Here is a 24,987-nt window from a genome sequence, read left to right as displayed (position 1 = left end):
CCAACTCTTTTAATGCTCAAATACACAGCATGGCCCTGGCGTGTGTAAACAAATGAAACCTTAGACCTGATGCACAGCCACTGTTTGCCCTGTCAATCTCTACTCTGCTCTCTCATTCTGACTATACAGAAACCTCCCACAAGTGGAGTTGCGACATATCTGTGCTTCTGTGAATTGCTTATTTCATTCAACGTAACACCCCAGGCATATTCATGTTGTTGCCAATGGCAGGATTTCCTTTTTAGTGTCTCAATACCAGCCTACTGGGTATACACATTTTGCTTTGTTCAATCATCTGCTAACATTCCATTTGTTTCCACGTCTTTGACTACTGCAAATGATGCTACATGAACACAGAAGAGCAGACACTTCTTCCGGAATTTGTTTTTGATTAACTTGAACACACCCAGATTGGGACTGCTAAATCATGGAAGAGTTCTGCTTTTGACTTTTGGAGGAACCTGCATGCCGCTTCCTATAATATCTGCACTAATTTACACTCTCACCGACTGTACAGAGGGCTTCGCATTTCTCCACATCCTTGCCAAAACTTTGTGTTTTGTTTTTACATCTGGGGCGAGCACGCACACATGCCGTGGCACTAGCAGGGAAGTCAGTTCTCTCCTTCTGCCTTGTGGGTCCAGGATCTAACTTGGGTCACTGGGCTTGATGACAAGCACGTATACCCACTGAGTCATCACGAACTGACTGCCTTCTCAATACGAGGCATCCAGCATCTCCTGTGATGCACCCGCCCATCAACTGAGCTGCCGTGGTTTGCCTTTTCCTCTCTTAGAGCTCTGCACGTCTGCTGGGTGGGAATCGTCGCTGGTCGTATGCGCTGCTGGTAACTTCTCTCTGGTCTGTGGATTTCCTCATTTAGAGTAAAAGGCTTTAATTTTGACACTGTCTGATTTGTCTCTTCTTCTTCCCCTTCTTCTCATTTTTCTTCCTTCTCCTTGCTTCCTTCTAAGAGGGAGTCTCAGGCTGGCCTTGAACTTCTCATTCCCTTGCTAGGAGGATTGCAGGGAGCACTACCACATCTGCCTGGTGCATGCAGTCCTGGAGGCTGAACCCAGGGCTGTTTGCAATTCTAGACCAGCACTGAGTCAAGAAATCCTCAAGAGAGAGAGATTTCCTCTGCTTTCTTCTAAAAGTTAGAGTTTTGTACTTTATAGATTTAAAAAAAACTTAAATTCAATAAAATAAGAAACTTGCAAGTATAAACACACATAAAAATTTTATATTTGATTTGTTAATAATTAATTTTTTTGTATATGACATGAGGCTTATGGTCAAGGTTCACTTTTTTTTTTTTGTTTTGTTTTTCGAGACAGGGTTTCTCTGTAGCTTTGGTGCCTGTCCCAGAACTAGTTCTTGTAGACCAGGCTGGCCTCGAACTCACAGAGATCCACCTGCCTCTGCCTCCCGAGTGAGGTTCACTTTTTAGTCTATGAATAAGTCATTATTCGGCATCCTCACTGAAAAGACTACCCGGGCTGAAGCAGGAACCATTTCTCAAGTCTGTAAACGAACTGAGGATGATGCTGATCTGCTCAGCGACATGATTTCTTGAAGAGATTTTATAGAACTGGCGTTAGATCTTGCTAGCGTGTGGGGGTGTTTGCCTGGGCTTGAGAAGTCTTTGAGGAGGAAGATTCTCTCCTTCTAATAGATCTGTGGTGGTATAACTTTTCCAGAGTAGATGAGTGTTAGCAATCGGTGGGTTTTGCAGAATTAACTAGTCCTTTTCATTTCAGCTGTTTGGTCCTTATCTGTGGGCTTGCTCTTTATCTCCAAGAACACCCTTTATCCTTTATAATGTTTCTTTTAGTCCTGAGATTGATATTTTATTATCTTTTTTGTCAGTTTTACTAAAGGTTTATAACTTTACTGATTTTTTCCCCCCAAAGAACCAGTTTCTGGCTTCATTGATTTTATCTGATTTCACTTATTTTGTTCATTTTCAATGTTGTTCACTTCTGTTCCTTATAGCCCTGGCTTCACTGTCTTTGGATTTATCCTGTATTCGTGTTCATTTTAAATGTCACTGACTTCTGCTCTTTATTGTCTTGGCTTAGCTGTCTTTGGATTTATTCTGCATTCACTGTCCTCATTTCTCAAAGCAGAAGGCTGTCCTATTAACTTTTTAGTACTATAGTATTTCCTTATAACTTTAGCCACATCTTATTCTGTGTTCATTCCAAACTATCCTGACTCTCCTTAGGATTATTTTTTTCCACCACAGATAACCAATCACTCATCTCTCAGTTATGTTCTATCAGAGACGGTAATCAGTACAATGCTGACGTTTTCTATGTTGGATTTCTCTGTTATAATTCAGGGTAATTTCTCTACATGTCTGATAAAGAGTGCATTCCACCCACACAGAACGATCTATAAAGTCAAGAAGGTCAAACTGGCTATCACAGCTGTTTTTTTCTTTCTGAGAGAGGAATGTGGAGGTCTCTACTACGGCAGCAGACTGTCTGCTTCTGCTTTCGGTTCTAGTGGGGTTGTTTTCCTGTTAAGATTTTATTATTTTGATTTTTTTCGAAGTAGGGTTGCACTACTATATATAGCCCAGGCTGGCTTCAAACTAGTGATCTCCTGTCTCAGACTCCCAGAGCTAGGATTGCCGGCTTGTGCTACCATGCCAGGCTTAGTTCTGTTACTAGATGCACTCGAGTTTAGGATTCTAAATGTGCTTTGGAAAGTGATCCTTTAATGAATGTGAATCATGACTTTTAAGCACTAATCATTTTCTTTGTTCAGAAGTCTATTTAGTTTGAAGTTAAAACAGCAACCTTTCGAGTTTATCTTCTACCACAACCTTCCTTTTTTTTAAACTATTTTTTGAAGTTTATGTATACATTTGCCACATATATGTAAACCCCAATGTGCGTGCCTAGTGTCTGTGGATCTCCTGGAACTGAAGTTACAGGCAGTTGTGAGTCACTGTGTGGGTACTGGGGACTAAGCCTGGGTCCTCCGCAAGAGCAGCAAGTGCTCGTAACCACTGAGCCAACTCTCCAGCCCTCATCCACCCGTTTATCTACATATACATACTATTTAAGTTTTTAGTAGACACAGAGGGCCTGGACTTTACCTCTTCTCTCTAGTGTGACACTTGCAACCTCACTCAGACACTCCTGTAGGATGGGAGACGCTCTCAGTGGCAAAGGGGCCAAGACTGGTCTTATATCTAGTTTCTGTTCCCCACTACCTAGGATCTGATACATTTTCACTATCTTCAGATTTCCAGTGCCTTCAAAAGTGTAATTTTCATAACTTATCAAGTTTTTTGGTCCTTCTCTGTGGATAGTTAATTCAGAAGAACACATCTGCCACCCATTTCTCTACCCAGCCCCCCCTACCATATACAAACTCGCTGTGAATAGTACCCAGGGTCATTCCGCATGTAGATGAAGGGTGAGGGTTTAACTCTGTGCTCTTAGCCCCTGTCACTACCCATGAAGACATACCATGGCGCACTGAAATTTACCCGCCTTGTAACAGGGCTTTCCTTGGATCAGAGAGTGTGTATAAGGCAAGGAAAATGGAATGTGTAAAGAGACCCTCATTTTGAAAGTAAGCCTTCCAGGTAAGGTCACTGGACCCCGACTTCTCAGGCTAGGCTGAGCACATCTTCCTGGCCAGAACACTGCTCCTCCCAGCATATATGTCACTGGATTTTACTATTAAGATGACCTTCTTCCAGTGGTAACAAATCTCCAAAAGTATGAAGGTATGCACCAAAAAAATATGATAATGAGAAAAATTGATTTACATATCCTTTTCATGAGTGTAGCATGATGGAGAACCAAATTATTTTATGATCAACTCTTTCTTGCCAAGTGATGAGGAATTAAACCTTAAGTTTGTTCCAATGACTCCTTTACCCTTCTAAGTATCATAAAAAAATCAACAGTGCTGAAGGGTTTATTTACAGACATCTGTGGGGATAGGTGCAGGCTGTCTCAGGAGCAGTTGAATAGCACCGTGATCCATGTGACAACTGAGAATCAGGTGGTCTCAGAATCCCACCTCCCCATGCAAAGCAGGGTTCAGAGAGCCTGTTCACCGTGGATGTACTCCAAGGTGACAAAGACAGGCTGGGTCACTAGGCAGTACTGAGTAGGAAGGGCCCAGAGCCCATCAGCACATAATCACCAGAGTGGTGAAGACGACAGGGCCAGCTCAAGCCAATGCTGCCTGGTGGCTGATCCAGAGGAAAACAGGGAGAAATGGTAACATGGCCCTGTCGCCTGCCCTGAGCTTTGGGGTGACAGTATGGGGCGGCAGCCCCTTGCACAATGCCAGGTACCCAACATAGTCTAGCACAGGGCTGCACAGAGGGAAGCTTCTAGGTTGCTACAGAGGGGGGTCTGGGCTCTGTGTACTCCTACCTTGGCTGGCTTCTGGCTGCAAAGAGCTTAGAGGAAGTGGGGGTGATGATTCAGAAGTGTCTGTTGCTGGGTGTTCAGCCACTGGACAGATGATAAACCACCTCTTCCCCGTGTGCAAGACTGAGAAACAGAGCATAAAGAAGCGCTGAGAGGGACCCAGTACCTCTAGGCCAGGGCACCCTACTACTGTACCAGACCCCATTAGGAGCTCTAGGAAGCACATTCCGCCTGTGGAGTTTTCTCCAGAAGGAGTAGGCAGGGAGTTCAAGCTCTCATTTATAAGCCTCAATGGCTTCATTCCATGACTCAGGTGACCCTCCAAGCCCCTTAAGAATGAGGCCTTAGGGAAGGGCTTTCATCTGCTCCTCTCAACCAGAAGGACGTAGGGTAGACCAGGAGGCCTCACTGGCAGACAGACTCTCAGAAGAGCCTTATTCAGTCCTTGGGGTCCTGCAACCCCCAAGATAGCTGCTAGTGGGACAGGGTAGCCATTGCCAGCTAAGAGAGTCTCATTACCACTCCTACAATCCTTGTGCAGTAGCCAAAGTCCTTGTTATGCTCAACAGGGACCTTCAGTCAAATGCCTGCTTCAGAACAAGAGGGTGCAAGGAAATGAATGGCTCTTCCTAAGGCTGGCTACTCGGCCAGGTACAGCTGTCGGGATAGGCTTACCATTCTGCTGATAGACAGGGGCGTTGGCTTGAGACTGTCCATTCTCCTGCATGAGGGAAAGGGATTGCAGGTCAGCAGCCTCACTGAGAGCTTTTTTTTTTCCTGAGCCTCCTGCCTGCTGCATCTACCAGCATGCCCTGGGGACCTGGGCTCTCACCTCCCCCATGGCCAGACCACAGGTACCCAGGTGTGGAGGGCTGGTCCCTGTATCAGAGCCATGATCAGCATCTGTGTCCTCGCTGAGCATGTCTTCCGCCTTGTCCATGACATCCTTCATCTGCTCGATGAACGTCTCTCGCTCAGCAGGCAGGATGAAGTCATGCTCTACCTGCAAAGGGACACGGGACTGCCGGTGACAACCTTGCATAGACCATGGGTGTATGGGCGCTCTGACAGGGATACACATACTCTATCCTGCCCTAGATCCCACAGAAAGGCATGACAAAGTTTGTGTCCCCTGGTCAGGGCTGAACAGCCAAGGGAGAAAGTTAATGGCCCCAGAGACACGGGAATGATGTTGAGGCTGAAAATGCTAATCCACACAACCAGATAGCCCCATGTGGACTGCTTTCCTGGAGCAAAAGCTGGCCATGGAACCTCAGGCTAGCCCAACAATCTCCAAGAAAGATAGGTGCACTACTACTGGGTCTAAGGGAGAAGGCCTAATTGGAACACAGCACTAGACAATGAGTCACAGCTATTATTTTAAGACAGGGTCTCACTGGGTAGCCTTGGCTGTCCTGGAACTCACCATGTAGACCAGGCTGGCCTCAATACCCTGCCTCTGTTTCCTAAGTGCTGAGATTAAAGGCACACACCACCATGACTGGTTCCCCAGGAATCTTCCCAGTTCACCTTCTTCACAAGTCATCTTCACAGAGCTCTTGCCCTAGAGCCACACGGCCCTTCTAGATGCTAAGTCCAGACAGATCTTTCAGAGTTGGCCAAGCTGGACTAAGGTGAATTGGCACCCTAGTCCACCATCTACACCTGTGCTTCCCCTGCAGCCTCCTGACACCTGCAACCCTGAAGCAGGGAGGCAGCAAGGCAGAGAGCCATCAGGAAACAGGGACTGTGCACAGAACGTCTGTGCAAGCACATCCTGCTTAGCTGGAGAAAAGCTTTCAGATGACTTGACTTTAAAATATGTGATTCAATCCTCTACCCAGTTCATAAGAGAAAGCACAATAGAGAGAGAAGGGAGGGTCAGGGTATCCAGAGGACCTGAGATCAAAAAGATGCAGTTTACATAGCTCAACAAAATAATAACTGGCTGAGAAATTGTGTAGGGGCTTTGCCTGTGTGTGTATGCTGGAGAGCACGCACGCACACACGCACGCACGCACACACACACACACACACACACACACACACCACACGAGAGAGAGAGCTACTGAAAACATGCCATAAACACGTGGATGCATAATTCCTAATCATTGTGTTGTGTGAGCAAGAAGGGAACGGCAGAAGCAGGTAGGTGGGCAGCAGGGCAGCCAGGCTGGGGACCCTTCGGGAGCATCTGCGTCATTATCATGCATCTACAGCTCAGTCTAGCAATGTTCTTGCCCTGCAGGTACAAAGACCTGAATTTGACACCCAGGACTCACACAGATGGCATGATGTGTGGCATCCTTGTAATTCTGCTGTTGAGGAGGTGCCTAAGGAGTAACACCTAAAGTTGTCTTCTGGTCTTCATACCCAATGTGCACACGTGCATAAATAACACATATGTATGTATGTTGTGGAATGCTGTCCTCTCAGCGTAACAATCACCTCCATCTTAACAAGAGCAGTTGTGACTACACACACAAGTCTCTCCATCTGATCGGGCCGGTCTACATCCCACATGTTAGGAAGGTTTTGGGAGGTCATTAGAACCTCGAGATTCTGGCCACTCAGCTTCCTGCATCCCAACCACCACATGTCCTTGGGAGGTGGTGGTATAAGGCTAAGAGCCATGGGGAAGCATCTAGTGATGCAACTGTTTGGGGATCACTCATTCTGTAAGTATGCCCAATACATCCTTCAGTTTGACAAACTAGCCTTGGGTCTGTTTGTTGGTACCCTCTGGGGGTATGTGGATATTTGTTCATGTCTCCCCAGGAAAAGCTCACATGACAACATATAAAGTCATACGACACACATGTCGAGAAAACTCACCCTAACTGTGGGCTGTGTCACCCTGCAATGGACTGGGTTATATTATAAGGAGGAAGCTGAGTGCCTGCTTTCACTTCTCCCTATTTTCTGACTGGAGACAATGTTGCAACCAGCTGCCTCATGCTTCCCCTGTGGTGACTTCCCCATCGGGTGGACTGTACCCTAGAAACGTGAACCAATCAAATCCATCCTTGCTTATGTCATTTTTGTCAAGACCTGAGAAATTCTCTCGTACTCTTATTTGTCACAGGTACCCTGTTTGGCGGGGTATCTGTTAAAGTCTTCCGATAGTCTGTCTTTACCTTATAGTGGGTTTATATAAAGATAACTTCAATGTGAAATTCAAAAAAATCATCCTCATTACAGGTTATCTGTAATAAATTTAAGTGAAACACACACACACACACACACACAAGTCAAGAGAGGTGTGTGGTCTCAAAGTTTGGGTAATAGCGCAAGAAACCAGTCAGATACTTTGTCCGAGGGTCCCTCTCTAACCAAACTAGATTCAGGCATCTCCTATAACTCCTCTCCAGGCCTTGGTCCCTTCTGCTTTGGGCCTAATTCAGTTAAAGCAAGAGTCCCATTCAGTCAGTCAAGAGAGAGACCCCCGGCCGCCATGTCTGACTAAGATCCTTGTCACCAACTTTGATGTTAAAACCTCTGACACGTCCCCCACAAAGATGAGGTTAATGGGTGTAGCAGGGGTTTTCCTTTGGCTACAGAGTGTCTGATGTCAGTTCTAGGAGACTGATAGCTGTAGAGGCACCTTTGAAGCCAATGAGATGAAGGCAGGGCTCACCACAAGTGTGGATGGGCATCTGTTCCAGGCAGGAGAGGGCCAGGTGACCCTCTCTGACCATCCTGGACATCAGTGGCTGGAACATAGGGCACACATGCTCAGTGTTCTCATAACCTGACCATCCAGTTGGCCTTGGCATTCTGTTTTCCTTACTTTCCTAATCCTCACCCTGTTCCTGAGCGGTATGTCCTGCCCCTGCCCCCATTCCTGCTTTGTTCAGAGCAAATCCGTTCTCTGTTGTCTGCTGCAATAGTTCTGGCCGGCCTTCCCAACCATGATGGCAGGCATCGGAATCATCTTTTCTCTCTCCCTGAGGGGACTGTGGTCTGCCTTGGCCTGAGGAAGAGCTTGTCAGAGGAATCTCTGGGGAACAGACAGCAGGATTTTCCTGAGAAACTCATATCCACACTGAATGAAGCCAGGGCCAAGGTGGCCAGGTGATATAATGGCAGGGCCACGTATGCTGACATCTAACTAAGCTGTTCGTGCAGTAGGGGCTATTTATACTATTTTAAATTAAATTTCATATTCCCCTACATAGCTACACTATCCTGCTAGATATACTTGTATGATGGCCCAATGCCAGCTGCTTCCTTAGGAACACAAGAACATATGTGACTGGGGGTCTAGGACATGTCCCGCTGTAGGACGTCTGTGGTCACAGATAGTTCAGGGAGTCTGGTAGATGCGGATGGGTCCCTTCCTGCCAGTGTCTTCTGTCTTCATAGACAGTTTGAGATGCAAGTTCCCCTCTTCTGGCAGAGCTAGGTGCTGGGGACAGAGCAGTATTTCCTGGGAACATAGGCAAGGAATCTAAAAAGTTTGCAGGTAAGAAGGAGTTCCCAGGGGCTCTCTCCAGCAGAGAGCTAGCACCAGGTGGAGGTGCTGGCAAAGCTACAGGGATCAAGGAAGGAGTCCAGAACCTGGGTCTATACTTCAGAAGCTGGGGAGGCGGACAGACAACTCTAAGCAGGGAGCACAGGACCTTAAACACCGGGAACACATTTTTCATTTGCTTATCCAGGTCACCCAGCAAGTTCCTCCTTTTCCTCAGAAGGGCAGGAAAAGGTGTGGCTAACATCCCTGAATTGTCCTACACATGAGCCTGGGGAAGGAACCCACAGAAACCCTCGTAGGTGATGTTCTACCTGGATACCCACAGCTCTGGGGATAGCTGCTAAGCTCTGGGCCTAGCACTGGCCACCCAAACACCTCCATGCAGGACTAAATTCAACATGTTAATTCCTACAAGGGTCTAAGGACCTCAAGGAGGTGGCCTCATCCCGACCCGGCCTTACCATGTATGTGGCGATCTCATCAGGAGCATCCCCATCAAGATCGAACTTGAAGGTCACCATCTTATGGTTATGCGTTTCCAGCTGACACTCCACCATCTTGTCCCCCGTGTTACACACCTGCAGGAAGCCACGATCAGATTGCAGAGGACTTCACACCCATGTACCCCAAACCACAGCCACTCACATTCAGGATAGTGAGCCGAGGCCGACTGGCCCTCTCCTGCCGGGAGCGTGCACGAGTGGACCTACGGTGGTGTTTCCGGGCAGCCCTGCCCTCCAGCCTGCCCCCTCCAAAGGTGCCTTCACAGCTGTCACTCAGGTCTCTTCCAGAGGTGACATCGGAAGCTCCAAAGCTGAGGGGAAAACCAAAAATTTTAACAGCACACCTGGAGAGCCAGAAAATCCACTCTAGTCAGTCTAGCCTTGGGGTTTTAACTAAAGTTGGGACCTACAGAGATGGCATCCAGCCTACAAGGGGATCCCAAAATGCTCTTCCTCCAGTACCCACCCTGTACACCCATACCTTCCCTTTGGTGGGCTGTACAGCCTGATTCTCTAGGCCCTTTGCCTGTGAAATGGGTCTAACATGCCTCATTTCCCACATCTGAGCAAACAAGGAACCAGGAGCTCTAAGCTGTTGTGAGGATGTGGAGTCTGCTAAGCTTCCTGCATCCACAACATCCCAGTCCCCTGGGATGATGGGATCCATACCCACCTCCGTAAGAACGACACTGCCACCCCAGAGCACAGGAGAAGCCTGAATACCTGCACCTAGGCATACCCGAGGGCACTGAGGCTCTCTCTGCCCATGGCCTTCCCCTTCTGGAATGTCCTCGGCACGAGGATTAGTGCCAGGACGCACAGCTCAGCAGGGACCAACAATAACCAGAACTCACCCTGCACTGACACAGACTAGTGCCAGGTGGCATAGCTCAGCAGGGGCTGATAACAAGCAAGAGGTCCCTGAGCCACTATTGGGTCAGACTTGGAAAAGGGGGGTAACACCTATTAAAATCCTGATGGTGTCCTGGCAAACTGAGCAAAAATGCCAAGCAGTGCTGGGCTGGGCCGAGCTGGCTGCTGAGCCTGCGCCCCCCACAATCCATCCTGGAAGCAAGGGAGAACAGTACCTCTCACTCGTTGGTGGGGGGCCAGGGGGCTTGTCTTGTGAAGCCTGCTCCTAAAATAAGAAGCAGAGTACAGAGAACAGGGTTACATTGTGCCGACCTACCTTGCCTCGCCTCGGTGAGGTCAGACACAGCATGCAGCTGCTTCCCCACCTCCTCTGAGGCTCTCTCCACACAGGGCCCAGTGTGTGGCTGCCGTGACTTTGAAAGGCTTAGAGGCAAGCAGATTCCTGAAACCCAGGGTGGCTTCCTTCCACAAATCGCTAACCTACTTTGATCACCCCCCCCCCCCCGAAAAGAACACACAGGGTTGTGAAAGCCCTGGGCAACCTGTATAAACTCTCTGAGGAAAACCCATTTCTGAAATTCATGCTCTCCCTCCTGATGTGGGCCAGTGTAGACAAAGAGGCAGAGCAGCTTGGAGTAGCTGTCCCAGAGCACACTGTGCCTTCCTCACCTCTAGAGCTGACCACCCCCCCTACCCCCCGGCTGGCTTGAGCAGGGAATAAGGGCACACACCTCTTGAGCCACTTCCACCATCAGCTGGACAGCAGGGGAGGGACCAGCGACCGCAGGACCAGAGGGCAGAGGTGGGTTTGTTGGCGGGAGTAGCGTAGAGGTCTGGGTGGGTACACTCTGAGAGGCTGCGGCCACTGTGGGGGCCAGGGAGCTGGGGAGCTTGGGCAGGAGCTCAGGGGCAGGAGGCAGCAAAGTGTCTGGCAGAGGAGGGGAAAGGACAGCAGGTGGCAGGGACACAGCAGAGACTGGAGCAGCAGCAGCGACATCCGCAGTGTACGAAGGAGGGTGGCCCAGCAGGACCTGGGGGCAGAAGGGATAAGATGCAGGCTGGGTACCAGGGAGCAGCGGCAGAGGCTGTGCCCAGAGGCACCAGTGAGCACACAGGTTTGGGAGGATAAGGACTATCTCTCTGATCCACACATTCCCCAAAGGTAATCCCTGTCTTAGAGCAGCACATCTGAAATGCAAATTTGGAAGAGGTAAACAGGCATGAGCCTCCTCAGACACCTCCATGTGGGAATACACAGACCTACACTCCCAGGAACTGCAGAAAAAGCCCAGGCAAACAGTCAAAATGCAACACACACTTAGTGTTGTTCCTTTTGGCAACTACAGCTCCCAGATTCCTCCTGGATTACGGATACCACAGGTGCAGGACATTTCTCCCAGATACCCTTGCGCTTCTCGTTAAAAAGCGAGCTTCCACGAGGTCTCGCTCTCTCTTGCCCTTTACCCTTGTGTGTCTTGCACACCTGTCTCTTATCGTGTCCCCCTCCCTCCCCATTAAAGTGCACCCACGTGGGAGCCGCGTGTCTGTGTCTCCTCCTTTCGCGCGTGTCTTGTCTGTCCTGTGTTTGTCTACACACACACCCGCTTTAAAAGAATAATACTTAGTATCTTGGCTGGGCTCTGGCTGTCTCCCTGGGACATCAGCGTCCTGCCTCGTTCACAGCATGGGGTAGCCATACCCCAGTCACCCTGAGCGTACTGAACATCACTTGAAGAGCTCACCAGTCTTTAGCAACCGCAGAACCCAGAAAGGTCAGCAGCAGAAAACAAGGCCCAGAACACACAGATGGTGCTAGACCCTGCTCTCTTGCTGCTTAGCCTCACCCTACCTAATCAGTGAGCTTAGCAGTCACTGACACCTTCTCTCGTTCTAGTACCGCACTCCATGAGAACACACGACCAGCATGCTTCATCCCACTGGTGTTTTAAACAGATGCTTTCTGCTGGCTAATAAACACCATGCCCACCCCATCTCCAAGCACCAGTGCCTCCAGAAATGGGTGAGAGCACACACTCTGAGTGAGCAGCCCCAAGCTGCGCAGCACAAAACTGAGTCACACAGCACCTGGACCCTTCACTCTTCGCAGCAAAGCCAGGAGGAGGAGCTGGTCCACATCAGAGGAACCTGAGGTTCAAGTGGCCAGGGCTATGCCTCAGTTTCAGAGCTGGCAGGGCTTAGAGTTGAGGCGAGATCAGGTTCAGAGACTGCCCCCGCCCAGATAAAACTGTCAGGCAGGAAGATAGATGCTCAAGTGTGTGTGTTGGGGGCGGGGGGGGGGGGCTGCCAGGTGGAGCGAGCATCTTCACCTGGCATCTGGTGGGAGACACCCAAGTAAAGAAGGCCTCTGACGAGCAGACTCAAGTGGGAAGCATCAGGTCTGTTCTTCCTTGCCCTCATTTGGGTTCAAACAGAATAGAGCAGGAACTCCAAACATGAATGTCCTGGGCAGGTGTGTGAAGCCACAATGGCAGGCCTCTTGCCACAAGGCACGTAACCCTACACTCCACAGCATCCCTTCATTGGCAACTTGGCACCAGGGCAGTTACCTGTCCTGCAAGAATCATCTCCCACCTGGCAGGGAGCCCATTGGCACATATACCCCCTTACTACTGTTTTGCTTCCTCTCTGTTCAAATCGGAATATCCATTCTGCCTTGCTTTGTCTTCTGGTCAAGGTTAGCCTGGGATACATGCAAGTATCCACAGAGGCAAGTATCCACTTCAGGCCAGCACTGGCACGAGGTGAGGGAGTGTTCAGCCACAAAGCAGAAGCAGGGAAGGAGCATGGAACACATCAGCCATCCTGATGCTCACAGCTCCTGAGAAGGCAGCGGATGCTCTGCATTGGCTCAGGCCTCTGTCCCAACATTCTCTTCATAAGAAAGATCAGCCAGGGGCTGGAGAGATGGCTTAGAGGTTAAGAGCACTTGCTCTTGCAGAGAACCTGGATTCAATTCTCTAGCACCTACATTGTGACTCACAACCATCGATAACTCTAGTTCCAGGGAATCTGACACTCTGTTCTGCTCTCTGCCAACACCAGGCAGACACACAGATGGTACAAATACATCATACATGTAGGCAAAACATTCATACACATAAAATTAAATAGATAAATCTAAAAACAATTTTTTAAAAAGATTAAAGGTTAGCCACAGGACAGAACTGTCCCTGAGTCTGGGTACTAACAGGATCCATGGCCCTGTAAAGGAAACCTGGCCCTGACGGTCTCCAGGTAGTGAATGGTAAGTCCACTCCCACAGGTGAATTACCTGGGTCCCTGAGGCAGCAGTTGGAGCAGCCTGCTCAGGTAGATGGACGACAGTGGGCTGGACAGGCTGAGGAGGCACAGGTGAGGCCAGCTGTGGAGGGGTGGCCCGTAAGCTCTGCACCGTGTGGTGGGGTGAGGGTGGAATGTCTCCAGATGCCATCTGTGGAAAGGCTGCTGGGTACACAGGTTGAGCTGGGAGCTGGGCCGGGATCTGGGCCGGGATCTGGGCTGGGATCTGGGCCACTGCTGGATGGATGGACAGTGCAGCCACACCCTGCGGGGCCACAGCCAGCAGGGGGATAGCAGCTGGTGCATTTGGCACGATGGTCTGGCAGGGCACAGTCAGGGGTGCTCCTGGGGGGTGAGGCAGCTTGACAGCCTGCAGAGGCAGGGCCGGTGATGTGGGCAGGGGTGTCGTGAGGCTTGGCAAGATCACAGCAGGTGAGAAATACTGAGGTGGTGGCACAGGGGCCACATTTGCAGCTGGCAGATCAGTGAGGGTCTGAGGGAGGCCATCGAGTCCGGCCAAGGGAGTGATGGGGGGAACCACAGGCATTTGAGGCATCTGTAAAAGGTACAGTGGCATGTTAGTCAGGCTGCCATCCAGGGGCCCACAGCATCAGCGGGAAGTGGCTCAGTCTCCCAAACAGCTGCTGGCAAAGAGATGATCCCAACAAGTCACTGTACTGCACTATAAACGTGCTCAAGCAGAACAGGCGACCTGCCTGCTGGACTCTCTCCCTTGGCACCAGCATGGAGGGGCCGGTGTGTCCAGGTTTCCAAGGCGCTGGTAGCTCTGAGGGAGTCAGGAGCGCTCAGTTAAGAGGAACCAGAGAAGGACCACAGGGCTCTGGTGCTTCGGAGCACTTTCATTTGGGAGGACTGAGACTATCCAGGCTCCCACGCTGGCCCAGTCACCCAGCGTCTCATCCTGAAGTCTCATCCTGTGAACTCCATGGAAGCCAGCCCCTTGGAGAGTTCTCAGTATAACCTTCTTTGATGGATGAGGCAATGCCACTCCCTGTGGCATTCGGCCTTTCAACAGCAGATAATCTAAAACCTTCTGTTTGCTCTCACAGTATCAGGTGGTTCCTGGCGGGGCGGGTTAAACACTTTCTACTCGATAGCTATCCGCTAAGCAATGCTTTCTTTCTGCTTGCTCACAAGCAGTGTGTCAACTACCCCTCTGTACAATTACGAGGGCACAAACACGTGCAAATCCACTGTGATGCACAGGGAAACCGGTTAACGCCACCTGCAGTGACAAGCACACCTGCGAGGAGTGGCCTTTAGCTTACTTCCTGGAGCTCCGCTGGACAATCATCTGAAGCAGATTGCTTTCTATGCCCACTCAATGGTCACAAGGAGAGCTTTGTCCTTGGCTTGGACTAGCCCTTCCCCCATCCTGGACAGCAATCCAGTAGATGGCGAAATGACAGCTGTCCCACCCACTCCTTGAGGTACCCTATATACACCACCCTCATACAGAGGCATCTCAGTCTGGGAAGACAGCTTGCCAGGGTAGAGTAGAGGTGAAGCCCCAGGACGAGGGAAACCAGACGAAGGAGGCTGTCCCCAGGGTCCCTGGCCTGCTGTAGTAGTTACAGGAGCAGACGTGAAACACTAGACATATAATATACAGGGTATGACACTATGCTCCAAGTCTACATCCCTAGCCAGTGGCCCCTGGTGACACACATAAACAGGCCCAGCCCATGTCCTGGTACCCACCCAAGGTGAGCAGGCTATGGGCCAGAGGTACCTGTGGAGGGACTTGAGCAAGAGGCTGCAGAGGTGGCTGCGGCATCTGGAGAGGCTTCAGCTGAGCAGGGGCCACTACCTGGGAGGTTGGAGCCAGGTATGGAGGCAAATGAGAGGGCACTGGCTGGACAGTGCCCACGGGCTGCGGGGCCAGGACTTGTGGCAGGGTAGGTGGTTGGGCCATTGGAAGAGGCTGGAGAAAGAAAGGGAGCCTTGTGCTTAGAGACAAAAGAAATCCACAGTGACCCCCGCATGTGTGCTCATATGCTCACACTCATTCATCTGCATATACACTCCCACATACACACTCGGATTCACACGCACAGCCACATCAACTGCATAAACACAACCGCATAACTTCATGACTGCATGTTTTCACACATCACACTCACATACACAGAGTGAACTACATTCACAATATACATCTACACACCGCTCACACAAACACATGCAGACCGCCAAGCTCCTGCTAATCTGGAGCCAGCTTATAAAAACATTCTGAATAAACAGAGTTTTCCATGAGCAGGCCTTGCATCTTGCATTACAAACTACAGATCTCTCTCTCTCTCTCTCTCTCTCTCTCTCTCTCTCTCTCTCTCTCTCTCTCTCTCTCTCACACACACACACACACACACACACACACACACACACTAATGTTCTCACAGGTACATCCTTCACCCAAGCCACTAGAGGCTTTGGCTGCAGAACTATCCCTCATAAGGGAACAATTTAAGGGGATAAAATGAAGTGTCACACTTACCTGCTGGACTGGGGGTGCTGGCTGGCTTGGGCCCATGGGCACAGGGGTACTGGGTGGTGGTAGTACAGGAGTGAAGCTCATGGAAGGTTCTGGAAAATGCTGCTGAATGAGTGGAGGGCGCGCAGGGGGTGGCACAGGGCCTACTGACAGGCCAGGCTGCAGAGAATATAGAGGCCATATTCAGCGGCTGCCCTTGTTCTTTCTTGTCCCTGTGCCCAGCCCCCTCCCCACCAGGAACCTTGTTCCCAGGAAGGTGACTCAGCAGAAGCCAGGTGTGGTGGCCCTACAATGCCATCACCAATACTGAAAAGCCACATCATATGGCCACAGCTCCCAGACAGGGAATGTTCTAGAACACAAGTCCCATGGAGTATTATGCAGCCATGTAAAAAGATCATCATAGAGGTTTTTCAGCACCGTGGAGAAAGACTCCTTAGGCTTTAGACTGTGGGCAGCTCATTTCCAGTGACGACTGGGACTAAGAAGGATGAGCCAATGCATATGGAGAGATGGGATCATACAGTTTGTGGCTGCTGGGGAGGACACACAGCCATGGGAACAAAACCAGAACAGCGAGGCCCTTGGCAAGGAGAGGCCCTCTGAGACTCAGTCACAAGGGGACAGAAACAGGGAGGCACACGGGGAGGGCACTGGTCCATGCAGCTAGCAAAAGAACAGGAAATCAGCCCAAGAATGCCGAGGTTAAGGAATGGCTGCTACTTTGTCAATATTCTGGGGTTTTTTTTTTGGACTTTGTTTTGTTTTTTTATGTGTATGATATTTTGCTTGCATGTATGTCTGTGTACCACACGCATGCCTGGAACCCAAGGAGGCCAGAATTAGGTATCAGAGCTCATAGAACTAGAGTTACAGATGGTCGGGAGCCACCACGTGAGTGTTGGGAACAAACCTCATGTCCTCTGCAGTCCCATGTTGCTAAGTTCAGCTCTCCAACCATATTCATTGTGCAGAGACAGACCCCATAGTACTTATGGGAAAATCTCTGGTTGTCCAGGATTTACTTCACAACAATGAGGACACTAGAAGGCTGTGGGGAACATATCTGAACCCAAGTTCATGGTTCGGAAGAGGGACTGATGTCCACTGCTCTCCAGCAGACTTCTCTAAGATGTGCTGCATAGCACAGAGGCAGGGATCTCTAAAACACTCTCACTTCCCCTTTCCTGGTGCTCTGGGCAAGAATGTGGGGAGCAGGCACGTTTGGGATCCCGTCTCAAAGCTGGGTTCACCTAAAACCATAGACAGATGAGTTGGTCCAACTAGACCAGGCCAGGACAGACTGTCCATTTATGAGCTCCGGCCACTATCCATGGCTCAGGAGCTAAGGCAGAGTCTAGTGACCCCTTACTCCTGATGGTCTTCCATTTCCTCTTCCTCCTCCTCATTGCCCCTGTCTGTTTATCCCACTGGATCCTGACGCATATCACCATAGTGGCCTTCTCCAGAAACATCAAGAGGTCGGGATATAGCCTCCACAAGCCATCCTTCCTGTGTTAAGTTGTCTTTACATCAGGAGGCAGGGAAAGAGAACCAAGAACCCTAGCCCGAGTCTGCAGTTGTGATCTCTCTGCTCAGTTTCCTGATTAACATGTGGATAGTAAGATCAGCTAGGTCGATAAGGAAGCATAGGTCAGCGTGGATGGGGTGAGGACCAGGGCAGCTAGTACATCCCAAGGCCTAAGGTAGCGCTAACCATGACTGAAGGTGTGAGAGAGGCAGGCAGGACATTCCGGCTCAGCCCTAGCCGAGCAGCCTCTGGGGCAGCAAGTCCTATTGCATGAGGTCTTCCGGCCATTTAAAATCAAACCTCATTTCATTTTGGGAAATGAATAAAATTACAAATAAAATTGCAAATGTGCGCATCACGGTGAATCCCAGGGCTCAGAGAAGCAGAGGCAGACACGATCCACGGTGTCAATTGCTTTTCCAAAAGGCCTGTTGGGCCTTTCTAGCTGCTCAATCCGATGTGGACATGAGGAAGAAGAGCGCCTGCCTGCGTGTGCAGAGGACAGAGATCGCAGAACTAGCGTTCAGTCTGTGCCAAGAAGCCATCACGGTCCGAGACTGTGTGACAACAGGGGCTACCAGCTTACCAGGTGGGGGCTCCCAAGTGACCCTGGAAGACAGAACCCACCCAGGGGGGGGTCTAAATCACCCTCTGAGGACCCAGCTCCACCACTCAGGTCACAGGCAAATTTTCAAGCTGAGTTCTTAGGGTTGTGAAACAAGCATTTTTCAATGTTTAGAAAAAAGGCAACAATCACAGACAGGGCTTGCCATGGGAGCACAAGGACTTGAGTTTGGATCCTCAGCACCTAGGTAAGAGGGCAAGTGGCAGAGTACACCTGTGCTCAGTGCTGGGAGGTGGGAGACAGCAGGACCTGCTGGCCAGCCAGTGAACTCCAAGCTCAGTGAGAAACCCTGTCTGAAAAAGTAAGGTATAGACTCTGGACATGGGTCTCAGTCCTCCATGTGTACATGCAAGGGTGTGTGTACCTGCATATGCCACAGACACAAACATAAAACAGAGTAAATGTCCTGCTTGACCCCTCCTTCATCATCCACTTCCCAGATCTCACACACTGCCTGTCAGACATCCTCAAAGCCTGAGCCTCTGGTGCCCTGTGCAAATACTGAAAATGCCTCCCTGCTTCAACCCCATTTTCATCCCCAACTTTCAACAGCTCCGCTACCTGAGGGAGACATGCCAGGGGGTCTCGGCTATTCCCTAGGAGAATGGACAGAGACAAATTCCAAAGCTCCGTTATCACAAATGATACATTTCTGTCATCTCTGGGATAGACCAGGAAAGACCCCAATGTGCCAGCATCATGCACCTGTGTGGTACCGGTGACAACCTCAGGATAAGGCTGGTTGGTTCTATCACAGTTCTCCGAGTCACAGTTACCCTAAGGTCTGTTTCCAGATATTCCATACTCTTTATCCAGGGGTTCTTCACATCTAAGGCCCCTCAGCCTATAGCTCTTCAGCTCCCAGAAAAGATGAATTGCATCTTCAGGTCTCCAAGGGAAATGTGGCTGGGAGTCGACCATAGGGCACTCTAACCCGACCATAGCACAGTCCAGACAAGAGGCAAAGAGGACAGAGCAGGGTGGCTCTCAAACTCACCACAGTGGCCGGCTGCTGGAAAGCCCCTAGTGCAGGCAGGTTGTGGGTCAGGCCAGGCCCCTCACTCACAGGGGGGCTGCACACACACGAGGCTGGGGTTGGAGTCGTGTCCACGAGGGAGCTGAGCACCATGCTCTGCTGGCTGCTCTGGGAGTCCGAGTACACAGTGGAGCCCTGGCCACTGTCGAAAGTGCTGTCCGCTGGGGAGGACCAAAGTAGAAGTTAGTGTGTACACCTCTAAATGCCATCTCCCTGGTGCTTCAGGCAAGCGGAATGGCTTGTTCCCGGATTCCTTCATCAAGACTAGGTCTGGGCTGCTTTCACGAATACTGTTTAAACTGTTACCTGCTAGGCAGCAGCACGAGATCTCAGGCCTCCTGTGTCCCTGGCCTGACGCTGGGGTAGGCAAGGTTAGCTAGCCCACTGGGAGCAAATCCTGTCATTCCCTGCCCACTCTGGTTTGCAGGTGCAGAGGCTGCCCTTCTCAGATGGTACTTGGCAAGACAGCCTGCCCACATAGTCAGCCAGTGAAGAATGAAACCCAGAAACCCATCTGAAACAGCACTTTGAGGTTACTGCTTCCAGATTCCAAAAGCCACAGGCTTTACAATTTGCCACCAAAACACCCAGCTATTTGCACAAGGGGTTGCCTTTCAGAGTGAGTACTCTGTCCACTGATGATTTAAGCCAAGTGAGGGGCGAGTCTTGTGGCTCTGCACTACCAATTTTTCCAAAGAGTGATTTCAACCTAGGAAAACATAAGGAATGCTGATGTTTAATTGGGCAAAACCAATTAGACAAGCAGCTCTAGTTTTTAATGAGCCAACTGCTCATTAGAGTGACCATTTCTACCTAGACAGAAGGGGGGGGGGGGAAGGGAGTGGAAGAGGGAGGGGGAGAAGAAAAGAAGGCGACCCTCAGGCTAACAAGATTCAAGAGGCACCATCTCCCGCCAGGTGTGCAACACTTTAAATACTGCAAGTAATTTGTACAGATGACTTGTCTAATTAAAATTTCATTTTTGGAGATGGCTACTGCCCCCCACAATAGCTGTGCGGTCAGGGTCCTCAACACAAGTGTTATGGCAGTAGAAGCTACCTGCTCAGCTTAGGCGGGGCTGCTGGTGCAAGAATATTGAAAGTTCATGTAGCAAGGTACCCCCCCAACACAGGTGTGTGTGTGTGTGTGTGTGTGTGTGTGTGTGTGTGAGAGAGAGAGAGAGAGAGAGAGAGAGAGAGAGAGAGAGAGAGAGAGAGAGCGCTATCTGCCTGTGTGTGTTTGTGTCCATCCACATGTGGATATATGCAGATCATCTCTGGAAGGCAGTTAAAAGACTTGCAGCATCTGTTGCCTCTGGGAGGGTAAGTGACTTGCCTGCAAACCCTTAGGGGTTTAAAATTATGAAAGATAAGTACCAGCCATCTATTTAAAAAAAAATATATAGTTAGTGAGCAAAAGCCCTCTGAGAAGGCTTTCGGCCTCTGTGCTTAGCCCTTGGGTGTCCTGAGTCACACAGGAAAGGGATCTGGTGGCAGAGACGTCCTACACCTAACACGAGCTCACTGCCTTTTCTCTCTCCATCTCCGTGGGATTTTCTCATATTGGGTCACCCCGACCTTCAGCATCTGACCACAAGAGGGACATTGTTTAGAGATCCCAAACCGGGTATGAGAGGCAGAGCTCAGCTTGGAAAGCAGTAAATAGTGGGCAAAGCACTTCAAAGTGAGGGCTGCTCATTTGCATCTAAGTAGTCGTCTTGGAAGCTACTGGAGCCATGAATGAGGGGGGCTGCATATTAAATAAACAGGGTCTCAGTCTTTCCACATGAACAATCTCAAATATTGGCCCGGGCAGGTCACTGGGCCCTGCTGATCTGTTCCAGGCTGGTTCACAAAGTGGGCAAAGCCATGTCTCCTGTCTCAGCTCATTGCTGAGTTTTCGAACACGGAAGGCAAGCAGGGCACTGACCGCCTATCCTGAAAAAGTCCTGGATCCTCTCAGGATGGGCTCCGATGAAGCCTGCATCCAATCTACCTCAAGAAAAACAACTCTTTGTAGAGGGACAAGCGGTCTCAGAGGTTTCTATAGAAGATACTAGCAGAGATACTCTTATCTCTTATCTCTGCTAGTATCCTAGTGATAAGCACCCTAGTTAAGACAGCCACCACTCAGTCCATTGCACAGTCACCCACTTCAAAGACTGGGTGATGGTACCTCACTTGACCTGATGAGGCCAGAACTGATCCTCCCAGAGAATAAAGAACCAGTTGCCAGTCCACAGATTGACAATGTGAAGCCGAGGTGGAAATGGCTCTATCAGAGCCTACGAGGCCATGGACATCTGACCTGAGAAGCCAGACTCTAGCAAGCTTTAACCCCTCTGGTCAGGAGTCACTGAGGAATGTACTGAAAACCCAATCTTTTCCCTGAAACAACCGTCCACACCCTACAGGGCAGGCAGGGGGAACAAGCCTGGGCTTGCCAAGGACCAGCACCCATGTGTCCTAGCACCTAGGGGCCATCTGTTAGCCCTATTACCCCTTAAAAGATCACCATGTCCCCTAGCACCAAGGTGGCTAGCAAGAAGTGACCTTGGAACAGGAGACCGAAGCTTCAGGGGACCACCTATAGCTAAAACCAACAGACCCAGTTACCTGAGAACAGACTGGGGCTCACCAGACTGAGGCAGGAGCTTACCAGGTACCTGCCTTTCTCACAGAGTTTTGTAATAAAAGATAAGGACTCTGTTTGGCTTTGCCCTGAAGTTGGTTATGCTGGTTGTGGTAGAAGGAAGGACACAGTTGGCCATGGTGACCCCATTCCAGGTACTCACAGGCTAAGGAGGTAACGCTAGCTGGCAAGGTAGGGGGTAGGAGATGCTGGTCAGCCTCAGGCTCCTCAGGTTCTGGCAGTCCAGGCTGACCACTCTGTGCATGGTAGGTCACCTGGACCTGCAGGGGCGCTGGTAGACCCTTGGCCTTGTCAGGGCTGCCTGAGTCCTTTGGCTCCTGAGACTGCAGAGCAGGCCAGATCCTCTCACGCCGCCATTGAATTAGCGCTACCCGGTCACGGATGGACTTGGCCACAATCTTCACATCACTCTCATGGAAAAATCCAGAATCAATCTGCAAAGGTAGACACAAGGTCAAGCATCCTGGGGATCAGCCATCTTGCACGCACTACTTACACACACGTAACACCCTACTATCTACCGCCTCCGTTCTCAGGACTCCTCAGTTCCCTCATGAGTGCCGACTCCCAATGCCTGCCTTTGAAGTTTAAAGGCTCCAGCGGTGGGGTGGCAGTTCATGCCCAGCAAATATTCACTGACCTCATAAACCCTGACCTGGAAAGAGGAGACCCATTTGGTCATTGGCAAGCAGTATGGGGACCATCTGGGCCTGGCAAAACCCTAAACCCCCTCCACCAGCAGAGTATTCCACGATCTCCAGGAAACACAGTGAGCTCACTGGGAATATCTGTGGCAAAGTCACTTCCTGAGACACAGGTCCCTACTAAAGCTCTGTTAGCTGGACTACAGGGGCTGATAGCGACTAGTGAAGAGTCGGGATTGGGTTCCTTCCCTTCATGAAGACCTCAGTTCTAGAGAGACTGAGTGGGGATGCTAGAGAGAGGACTCAATGAAGAAGACCAGAGTTCACGACCTCACAAGGAATTCCAGCTGCAGGGGATCCAACACCCTCTTCTGGACTCTGGGGGCACTGCACACATGTGTGTATTACCACTACTGCCACCACCCCGCCCCTATACACATAAACTAAAAATAAATCTTTTTTTAAAAGAAAAAAATTGATTTTTTTTTAAAAGACAAGGTTTCACTGTGTATCCCTAGCTATGTAGACCAGGCTGACCTTGAACTCAGAGATCCACCTGCCTCTGCTTCCTGACAGCTGGGATTAAAGGTGTGCACCCCCATGCACAACAAGAAAAATAAATTTTAAAAGAGATCAGGTGGGCTCTTGACTGGAACATTGCAGGGTAGGGAAACAGGGGTGTCCTGGTGTGGGAACTGTACATAATACAAAGCACACGTGTGATGGGCAGCACAGTCAGAGGGCGGTGACTGCCTGAGACAGCCAGGCTCCTCCCACACAGAAAGGCCGGAATGTGGAATAGACCCATGGCACTGCTTGGTCCCCGTACTATCAGTGAGACAGTCATGGATGAACCTAGAGGCACACGATGGCACTTGTGTATAAACATGCAGATAACATGTCCCCGTCAAGTGTGTCTACCCTGAGGGCCCAGCAACAACATCCACAATCCTGAGAGGCCACAGGAAACCAGAGCTGCCCCTGGCACAGTAGCTCAGGGCTGGGCAGGTCAAGGAAGACGAGCCAACTGCCTGGACATGCTCAGGGAAGGACAGGGACGTGCAAAGTGGCATGGGAGCTGGTACTGGGGCAAATCCAGGACATGGGAACATCAGAATGAGCAGCAACACAGTGATGCTGTAAAGGGCATTCCTGCAAATCCCAGCACACGGTTTGTACAAGCAGTTTGCAGACCACCTGTGGGAGCAAGGAGGACATCTATCCTATGGAATAGGTAGGGAAGTACGGAGGGTCTCACTCACCCCTTCTGTTTCTTTCTTTCCACAACTGTCTCTCTGCATGTCCCTACACCTACCACACCTCTTTTCTCTCAGACATTACTGCTCGGGGTGAAGCCACATCATAAGTTGCCCTCTCTGGAGACCCACGAGCAGGAAACTCTGCTACACGGCCACAAGCCCTGGCTGACACCTGACTGTGCCTCATGAAAGGCCCTAAGCCACCTGCTCCCCCCAGACTGAGGACTGCATAGGCTGGAGAACTCTGAGCAGTATAGCTGGGGTAGTCTGCTGTGAGGTTGCCAACATCTAAGCAGAAGTGTTCCCTCAGAGCAAGTATCCTCCACAACAGAGTGGACAGAAGCATGTGCCCCCAGGCAGGCCGCAGTGACAAAGATTCCTAGGGTGTATCACCTACCCCAGGGGGCATCTGAGTTCTTCCCAAGTGTCAGGCCACAGAAGGTAGGGGACTGAAGAGCTGAGGAGCCCCGTAATAGTGGCCCAACATTTGGACACCAAAGATCTGTGCAGCCTGGGGAAGGGATGGTGGTGGCGTGCTGATGACATTTAGGTTCTGAACACAGGAAAACCCCTGCTTCATAGGAAACAACAGGCAGGAATGCACTCGGGGTGATGGGCGCTAAGCAGCAGCTCACTCTCAAACAGTACGTGGTAGAGGTGGGAGTCCTCCCAGGGAGCTGGTCCAGATCATCTCAAAGCAGTTTATTTTGAAAGACAATTATGCTGGTGAGAGAGATTCCCCATGAAAATGTCCTAGGTGAAAGCCTCACTGACCCCAGCACAGGCATAAGCAGTCTGGGTATGTGGCCAAGGAAAGGGTTCAAAGAGGGGAGGCCAGAGGACACAGAATCCTCTGTGGTATCGCCTACTCTCAGGGCCTGTGGTTCAGCTGCCATCTTCCCAACAACAGGACAGTCCACACCCCCAGAGATGAGACTCCAGAGGAGACCAGATGAGAGGTCTTCTGTCCTTAGAACCACAGCAGCCTCTTTCTAGGGACTTCAAGTCCGACCACAGAGACCTTTGTGAGGCAGCTGGCGCTGGACAGGCTAGAATGACCCACATCAGTTGTGATCCAGAGTGAGTGGCCCAAGGCAGGTGCTGATCCCTGGAGCAGGTCTACAAAGGCGGCCAGCAGGGCAGGAAGCATGCCATCCGTAAAGTCCCAAGCAGCC

General features: G+C 50.4%; 1 protein-coding gene across 13 annotated transcripts in view; it reads right to left on the bottom strand.

Moving 5' to 3' along the window:
* The window catches only part of Wnk2 (WNK lysine deficient protein kinase 2), a 107,981-nt gene that overhangs the window by 24,630 nt on the left and 58,364 nt on the right, over window positions 1-24,987 (bottom strand). For 12 of the 13 annotated variants that reach the window (XM_050144364.1, XM_050144355.1, XM_050144356.1 and 9 more), the window contains exons 8-19: window positions 22,052-22,343; window positions 19,219-19,418; window positions 16,069-16,224; window positions 15,310-15,501; window positions 13,549-14,112; window positions 10,988-11,287; window positions 10,472-10,521; window positions 9,526-9,694; window positions 9,342-9,458; window positions 5,239-5,409; window positions 5,082-5,127; window positions 4,410-4,529 (exon numbers count right to left, since the gene is read on the bottom strand). In XM_050144364.1, coding sequence (XP_050000321.1) covers window positions 4,410-4,529; window positions 5,082-5,127; window positions 5,239-5,409; window positions 9,342-9,458; window positions 9,526-9,694; window positions 10,472-10,521; window positions 10,988-11,287; window positions 13,549-14,112; window positions 15,310-15,501; window positions 16,069-16,224; window positions 19,219-19,418; window positions 22,052-22,343 — 2,377 coding nt within the window. The remainder of the gene's footprint in view (window positions 1-4,409; window positions 4,530-5,081; window positions 5,128-5,238; window positions 5,410-9,341; window positions 9,459-9,525; window positions 9,695-10,471; window positions 10,522-10,987; window positions 11,288-13,548; window positions 14,113-15,309; window positions 15,502-16,068; window positions 16,225-19,218; window positions 19,419-22,051; window positions 22,344-24,987) is intronic. The other variant, XM_050144359.1, reaches the window with a different exon arrangement.

The sequence above is a fragment of the Alexandromys fortis genome, unplaced genomic scaffold (assembly GCF_014885135.2).
Source record: "Alexandromys fortis isolate MF-2015 unplaced genomic scaffold, M_Fortis_MF-2015_v1.1 scaffold_1, whole genome shotgun sequence".
Classification (NCBI taxonomy): Eukaryota; Metazoa; Chordata; class Mammalia; order Rodentia; family Cricetidae; genus Alexandromys; species Alexandromys fortis.
Note: the sequence above shows the minus strand (reverse complement) of the source record. Positions and strands in the feature narration are given on the sequence as shown.